The sequence below is a fragment of the Oenanthe melanoleuca genome, chromosome 2, assembly GCF_029582105.1.
Source record: "Oenanthe melanoleuca isolate GR-GAL-2019-014 chromosome 2, OMel1.0, whole genome shotgun sequence".
Lineage (NCBI taxonomy): Eukaryota > Metazoa > Chordata > Aves > Passeriformes > Muscicapidae > Oenanthe > Oenanthe melanoleuca.
Genome location: NC_079335.1, coordinates 1,911,491 through 1,919,824, shown reverse-complemented (window position 1 = coordinate 1,919,824; position 8,334 = coordinate 1,911,491). Strand labels below are relative to the sequence as shown.

General features: G+C 46.5%; 1 protein-coding gene across 1 annotated transcript; it reads left to right on the top strand.

Annotated features, from left to right (window-relative positions):
* The first annotated feature begins 3,210 nt into the window (after positions 1-3,210).
* LOC130249155 (prostate stem cell antigen-like) lies at positions 3,211-7,368 on the top strand. The gene is made up of 3 exons (XM_056483648.1): positions 3,211-3,667; positions 5,711-5,815; positions 6,948-7,368. The coding sequence occupies exons 1-3, from the start codon at positions 3,616-3,618 to the stop codon at positions 7,157-7,159; spliced, it is 369 nt and encodes a 122-aa protein (XP_056339623.1). The 5' UTR covers positions 3,211-3,615; the 3' UTR covers positions 7,160-7,368.
* The last annotated feature ends 966 nt before the right edge of the window (positions 7,369-8,334 follow it).

Below are 8,334 nucleotides of genomic sequence, written 5' to 3'. Positions count from 1 at the left end.
TGCTGGGTCAGCATCATTCATGTCCATCCCAAGACAGAGAAAAGTGGAAAGCAGCTGGGAGCTGGGGAGGAAATGCTTGGGGCTGAGACATGGGACATCCTGAGTGTTTTCCAGAGAATCATGGAATGGTTTGGTGGGAAGGGACCTTCAAGGTGATGTTCTCCAACCTCCTGACATGGACAGGGACACCTGCCACTAGAGCAGGTTGATTCTGTTGTCCTGTTGTGGCCTTGGACAGCTCCAGGGATGGAACAGCTTCTGTGTGCCAGGGCCTCACTGCCATCCAAGGAAGAATTCCTTCCCAATATCCAATCTAAACCTACTCTTTCATCCATCCATCTATCCATCCATCCATCCACCCATCCATCCATCATCCATCCATCCATCCATCATCCATCCATCATCCATCCATCCATCCATCATCCATCCATCCATCCATCCATCCATCATCCATCCATCCATCATCCATCCATCCATCCATCCATCCATCATCCATCCATCATCCATCCATCATCCAACCATCCATCATCCATCCATCCATCCATCCATCCATCCATCCATCATCCATCCATCCATCATCCATCCATCCATCATCCATCCATCCATCATCCATCCATCCTTCCATCATCCATCCATCCATCATCCATCCAACCATCCATCATCCATCCATCATCCATCCATCCATCATCCATCATCCATCATCCATCCATCCATCATCCATCCATCAATCCATCCATCCATCCATCATCCATCCATCCATCATCCATCCATCCATCCACCATCCATCCATCCATCCATCCATCCATCCATCCATCATCCATCCCTGGGAACATCTCTACATCTCCTTTTGAAATCTTTCTCTCCCCTTACCAATCCATCTCTTATTTTGCCTGTCCAGTCCCACACCTCATTTGGGATCCACTTTTCCCTCCTTGCAGAAAAGTCTCTAATGGGATTTGCCTCACTCCCACCTGCTGACTCAACTTCATTTATTCCCCACCCATTCTGATTTGGGACATTTGAATATTCCTGAGGTTGTGTTCCCAACAACAGCCATTAGAAATTCCCATTTGGATGCCTAAAAATCCCTAAAATCCCTTCTCTAACATCCCACAACCCCACAGCCTGATTGGTTTCTACAGACAGCACATCAGGCAGCATCAACTCTCTCTTATCACCATCCAGGAGTGGAAAAGCCAATAAAATTCCTTCTGGAGCCAATTTTAACCACACACAGGGACTTCAGAACATCCTGGAAAGGAGTTACAGGCACGAGCATGCTGAGAAAACAACTCAAAAACAACTCAGAGCTCAGAGAAGCTGTGGCTGCCCCATCCCTGGAAGTATCCCAGGCCAGGCTGGACCCTAAATAATTCCATAAACCTGTGGCTCTAAGATCTTTTTCATTCTACAAGCTTTCCCTAGGAATTTGGAGAAACTTGCTTTTGATGTCTCTCTGTACAGATTTTCCAGATTTTCACTTTTTTTTCCTCAAATTTCCAGCAAATGGCTGCTCCTCAATGCATGGACCATGATCCATCACCATTTCCCAGCCTGACACCAGGCAGGAGCAAATAATCCAGAGCCAGGATAGAGCAAATAATCAGCTCCTGTTTCCCCCTTCCCAAACAGAGAGCTCCAGACCTGCCTCTATCAGGAAACTGCAGCAAAAATAGTATTTAAAAAAAAATTCCAAGGGATTTGCAGACATCATGAGATTTCCAGAGGGAATTGATGGTGTTTTCCATGCAGGCAGATGAATTTGGAATTTTATAACCTCAGGAAAAGAAAATTACACTCAGTCCTGTGGATAACTGTGTGTTAATGCCTGTGGAATTATCACGGGGTATGTTTGCCATCTTCAGGAATCAGGCAGGAATTGCACTTCAGTGTCCCAAAAAAGAGTGAGAATCAACAATTTCTGTAAGAACACAGGAATTCCTGGGATGTCACACAGCCTCAGGCAAGCAGGACTGGGGGATGGAGCAGCTCTCAGCTGTCAGATTCTCTCACAGCAACACAAGTTTTGAGTTTTTCTGGCTGATGTTAGAAAAAGAATAAAAATAATGGTACTGGGAAAAATAGAGTTTTTCTTCCTTATCAATGCTTTTTTGAAGAAATATTTAATTCCATGCCTTGGTGGATTTGATAGGGAGTGTTTATTTCTCCCTTAGCCCTGTTCTTCCTTACCACAAAAAGCCAAGCCCTACAGGGACAGTCCTAAGGGATTAAAAAACCAAAACAAACAAAGCTTAAATACCTCTGAATGAGGAACTCCAGAGCCTAAAAAATACATTTTTTTTTTAATCCATAAAACATAAATTATATGGTCTGTAAAAATATTATGAGTCAGAAGCCAATAGACACAGAAAGAAGGCGTTGGGATTTTTTTTTTTTAAGGTATTTTTTTACACAGAAGAGTGCAAGTGGAAGTGGTTAAGATCCCCATGGAGGAATTAGGATTTGTCAAATCATCTCCTGCAACAGATTCTCCTCTGGTGTAAGTCAGGGGAGGAGTTTTAGTCTCTACCCTCCATCCCACAGCCACTGATAAATGATCCACCTGCACACCTTCCTTTCAATTTGGGAAAAATTCCTGAGAGCTGAACTGCAGGGGAATAAATCCCTGAAGGAAAGAAATTCACAGCACTAATCCCAAGATCCTGGGGGAGAAAAAAAAATATAATTAAAAGTTGAATTTAACAAATAAACCCTGTTTTGTTTAACAAATAAACCCTGGCATTTTCTGAGAAGTGGTCACAGGGTGTGAGGAATGGGAGGGGACTCTGCTCAACCCACAGAGCAAACATTCACACTGGAGGCTGGAATGTGGCTGAGCTCACCCTGTCCCTGATAGAGAAGTGGCATTTTTTGGGCAAGCCTGGGTTGTTGACATTGCATCTGCTGTGAGTCAAGTGTCCAAACTTATACCCAGCCTGTGCCAGACAAGAGCACCCAGAGAGAACCAAGCCACAGCTGAAACATCCCAAAACAGCAAATAAATCCAGAAACGGGTTTCAAACATCAAAAATAAGAGCTGGCCATCGCTTTTTGACAGAAAATAAATGGAAATGAGGGCAAATGAGCTCCTCAATACCTGGAAAGGCCAATGCACTCTTAATTTGCTCACATACCTCCCTGCCACATACCTTGTTATCACGAGTATCACTCACAGGGGCAGATAAATACCCGGAGCTGTTGATTCAGAGAACATTTTGTCCTGGGTTTAAACACAATGGCTCCACTCAGGGTGGCACTGGGGGTGGAGAGCCACTAAACCCCAGTGGCCCTGAAGAAATGCATAAGGCCAGCCTTGTTGGGAAGAATCTGGGGCTTTTTCCACTCCTGTGAGCACTTTGCCCAAGGGTAGGAGGGAAGGAGGGGGTGGCAGCGGTGGAGAGGAGCCCAGAGAGCGGCAGGGAAAGAGGAGAGGCACCAAAAAAAAAAGCAAATATCCCAACTCACAGAGCAGCAACCCCTCCCTTGGTGCTGCCAGCAGCTCCTCAGGTGCCTGCTCAGGGATGACCTCGTGGGCACGCCCGGCATCCCAGCGTATATAACCTGCCCCAGGAGGAGCCCAGCCCACAGAGGCAGCCCCAGAGAGGTTATTCCAAGATGAAAACTTTCCTGGTGCTCCTGCTGGGAGCTCTCCTGTGCGTGGATCCAGGTAAGACCCCACCAAGGATCCCTCCCTGCGGGTCTGCAGACTGAAGGAGGGTTGGTGATGGGGTTGGGAGTGATGAGGAGGGAAGGGATGCTGGCAGGTTGTCATCACAAGATATTTCCCTTTTGGATGGGTGTTGAGGGGGAAAAACGCACAGGGTCACCTTGGGGGTGGTGGGATCTGACAGCAGCTTCCAGGAAAGGTAAATCCTGAATTAATCAAAATCCAAGTTTTTTTTAAGCCAGACCATACAGTTAAGGGGGAAGGGGAGGGGCTAACTGGGGTGGAAGTATTATTTTCCTTCTCCCCAAGCCATCAAAATTGCAACATTTAAAGTTTTCCTCCAACTTTTTTTTCCTGACTCTTCCCATAAAAGCAGACCCTGACGCTGCCCAGATTTATAGAATTTTAGCAGGACAGTAAAAATGACAATGCCATGAGGTGTTATTTTATAGACTGAATGGGTGGGGTTTAGACAATATCAGGTTTTTATAGCCTGAGGAAAAAAAAAAAAAAGGGTTTACAGCAGCTTTTCCCTATTACCAGAGAAGAAAAGAATCAAAATTGAGCAGTTTCTCAATCAGCAGAGGTTGCTTAAGTAATAAGCTGAGAAGTGTCTTGCACAGCCCCCTTGCTCCCTGCCAGCTTCCATCAGAACACTCAAAATGTGACTTTTACTGCTTTAAAAATCAGATCAATGTGAGAACAGACAAATTGAGGGTTGGCTCCTCACCTCTGTGACTGCATCAGTCATTTATTTACACCAGAGAGGCTCAGACAGAGGGAGACTGAGTGCCTCAGATTAATTCCTTCAATCTCTAATTTCTAAGCAGTGTCCTAAAAGAGCATTTCAGGCATCAGGATATTGAGTTGGGGGATTTGTGATGCAAGTTTTGTGGTCATGGGGCTCAAGGAAAAATATATATACATATATAAACTGACACTTGCAAGGCTCCAGTGACACCCTGAGGCACAAGTAGGTGACAGGAACAGATAATTAGATAATTACAGCACAATCTCACTCCTCCAGGGACAATTTTTCACCAGGGCTGGGACACTTGGGAGCTGCCAGGTTTTTCCTGCCTTTGCTGCATGCACAGGGCAAGTCAAAAGTTAAGAACTGAGACAAGGGGCTGGAAGGGTCTTGGCAAATTCCTGATTCATCCCTCACTCAAAACCAGGTCAAAGGGGCTTGGAGAAACCTGGTCTGGAGGGAAGTGTCCCTGATGAAATGATCCTTCCAACCCAAACCATTCCATGTCCTCTTCAAGCCCAGCTCTCTATCTGCCTTTGTTTTGTTCCCTCACTGCACTGACTACACCCAAAATCTTTTCAGCACCTGCCAAACCTGACTCCCACCTCAACCAGATTTATTATCCACAAAATTAAAAAAAATTTAAAAAAAAAAAGTTTTTTTTTTCCCCAAAGCAGAGGAGATACCCAGGAGAATCCCCAGGATTGGTTCTGTTTCCCAGTGCAAGCACTTGGTTGAATTCTCTGTAGAGTTTTGGATAAATTGAAGATACATGAGAGGTGTAGAATTATTCCCCACCTGCAGGGCTGGGTCTGGTTCTGTGGAGCTGCTGGAGCAGGTCCAGGAGAGACCATGGAGGTCTCCATGCTCCAAGGGCTGGGATTTCTTGGGGATGTTTACCCTGGAGAAAAGAAAACCCTGGGGAGAGCTCAGAGCCCCTTTCAGTGCCTAAAGAGGCTCCAGGAGAGCTGGGGATGAATTTTTAGGAGGTCCTGTTGGGATAGCATAAAGGGTAGTTTTTTAAAACTAAAAGAGGATGGATTTAGGTTAACTATAATTAAGATTTTTTTTTTTTTTTTTTATAATGAAAGTGGAAAAAAATTTGATGAGGCTGCCCAGGGAAGCTGTGGTTTCCCCATCCCTGGAAAGTCCCAAGGCCAGGTTGGATGGGGTTTGGAGCAAGCTGGTCAAGTGGAAGTTGTCCCTTCCCACAGCAGAGGGGTGGAACTCGATGATTTTAAAGTCCCTTCCAACCCAAACCATCCCATTATTCCCTGATTTGTCTCCTGCAGGTTCATCTTTGCAGTGCTACAACTGCACCACCCAGCTCAGCAACTCCAACTGCATGAGGAAGGAGGAGTGTGGAGAGAAGGATATGTGCAAGACAGAAGTGATCCGTAAGGAAAAGCTGGGCTGGGAAATGTCTCACTTGGGATTTTGGGACAAACATCTCCCCATCCTCAGCTGTCCCCTCCAGGCTCACCCAGCCTGGATACACCTCAGTGTGCAAATGTTCTTCACCTGCACAAAATTCAGTTTATTTTTCTTTCACAGCAACAAAAAATTTATTTGCTTGCAAGGGTGATGGTTAATTTTTTTTGCAATATTTGCAAACATGAATTGAAATGGGAGAACCTGAGCCTGGTCCAACCTGGTTGGGAATTTAGGAGGCACTGATTTGAGGTGAAATGACCAAATTTCATCTCTGTGTCTGTGGGGAAACTTGAAAAATAGGATTTTATCCTTCTGTTCTAGATCTGGTTTGCCCTGTCCAGATCTGTGCCAACAGCTGAGCTGCTCTTAGACCTGGGGCACAAAACCCATCACTGCCACATTTAAGCTCCTCTCTGTCAGGCAGTGGATGTGGTACCTCCAGTAGGAATTATCCTGGTTGGGAATGTGCAGATCCATCACATCCACACAGAGGAGAGCCAGGATGTTGTGGAGCTCTTTGTAATTTATTGCACATGGCAAAGATTTGTTGCCCAGAATGGATTCTCCTGGAGGACAATGGATCAAATCTCCTGGAGGTCAAAATCTGCTTTTGATCAAAATCTGATCAAAATCAAAAAACAGATGTTGCCAAAAACTGCCCAAAAACTGGGCTGTGCCTCTCAGAAACAAATCAAACCATGACTGTGCCATCTGAAATGGGAATAGCTGTGTTTCCATAATTTCCAGGTGTTGAAAGGCTCTGTGCAACAAAGGTGTTTGGGATTGGGCTTCACACGAGAGAGGGCAGGTGAGAAGGGATTTTAAGGGGAAATTCCTCTCTTTGAGGGTGGTGAGGCCCAGAGAAGCTCTGGCTGCCCCATGCTTAGAATTGCCCAAGGCCAGGTTGGATGTGGCTTGGTGGAAGGTGTCCCTGCCCACGAGATGATTTTGAATGTCCCTTCCAACCCAAACCAATCTGTGATTCCCATTTTCACCCCAGGGAACGAGCTCAGACAAGAACAGCATCCCATCACTCACCCCACGAGCCTTGGCTCGTACCAAATCCCTGCAATAACGCTCCTGCTTTCCTCCCAGGGGTCGTGGGGCTCTTCAGCATCATCAGCAAGGGGTGTGACTCCTTGTGTAGAGAAGACTACCAGGACTTCAAGGTGGGCAACAGGAACATCTCCTGCTGCAGCAGTGACCTGTGCAACACCAATGCTGCAGGGTCAGTGAGCTCCAGCTACGGGCTGGCCGCAGGGGCGGCGGCCGGAGTGCTCTGGACCCTCCTCAGCAGCAAATTCTGAGGAGCCAAGGTGCCTCCCATGACCACAGGAACACCCCTCTAGTGACAGGAATAGCACCCAGGAGCAGTGGGGTGTGTGCACTGATGGCAGCTCTTTGCCATATGATGGTTTCTGCTTTAATCGTATTGCAAAGCTCGAGTGCGGCCAGATGAGGAAATGTGTGCTCATGTTAACTGCAAAGCACCTAAAATAAAGTTGTTTCTCCACCACCTGTGAGTGTGTCACGTGTTTATCACCTATTTCTGCCCACAGCAGAGCTGCTGGTGGGTGTTTTATGTCCAGCCCAGGTCATGGCTGAGCCCTGAAGTCCATTTTATCACCAGGTAACCTCCCCAGAGGATGAGGCTGCAGATGTGTCTGCCTGGAGTTCACCTTTGATGCTGCTTCCCATGATGTTCTCCTGGAAAAAATTGGCTTGGGAATGTGAACTCTTAGCTGGGTGAAAAACTGGCTGGATCCCAGGCACAGGGTGGTGGGGAATGGTGCCACATCCAGCTGGTGGCAGGTCACCTGTGGTGACCCCCTGGGATCAGTCCAATAAATTCATTGATGATCTGGATGAGGAGATCAAGACCACCCTTGGGAAGTTCATGGATGAATTTTGGTCATCCAGGGGTGGGATGTTGATCTGCTGGAGGGCAGGAAGGCTCTCCAGAGGGATCTGGGCTGGCTGGATCAGTGTTCCAAGGTCAATGTTTGAGATTCAACAACACCCATGAGGCGTCTAAATGCAAGGCAGACTCTGTAACTTTAACATCTCTCATATACAGTTATAGCCCCTCTCTACAGCTACAGATTCAAAGTTATGTCCTGCCTTTTCCAGCCGTTTTATTTTATGGATGTAATCTTGGATATTCCCACCGTGCATTGGGAGATCTTTGGCAAAGGCAGCAGAAAAAGCACTGTACAAGGAGGCCTGAGAGAAACTCTCAGCTGGGTTTTCCAAGCTACACCCACATGAAGAGATCTGGTAAAAATACAGGAAGAAAACATGGAGAGTGAATCTGGGAGAGCCCTGGGTGGGAGAACAGGATTTAAGGAGCTGTGAAGTCAGGACAGGAATAAAAGGGAAGGGAGGCTGGCCAAGAGCCCCAAATTCCTCTCTTCCACCTTAAAACTACTGGAATTGCCAAGGATGTGAAGATCCACAGGCTGAAATAACAGGGAATAATTTC

Coding starts and splice junctions, on each gene's coding strand:
- LOC130249155 (XM_056483648.1), top strand. CDS start 3,616: ATGAAAACTTTCCTGGTGCTCCTGCTGGGAGCTCTCCTGTGCGTGGAT. Junction 3,668..5,710: donor TCTCCTGTGCGTGGATCCAG/GTAAGACCCCAC, acceptor TGTCTCCTGCAG/GTTCATCTTTGCAGTGCTAC. Junction 5,816..6,947: donor GTGCAAGACAGAAGTGATCC/GTAAGGAAAAGC, acceptor CTTTCCTCCCAG/GGGTCGTGGGGCTCTTCAGC.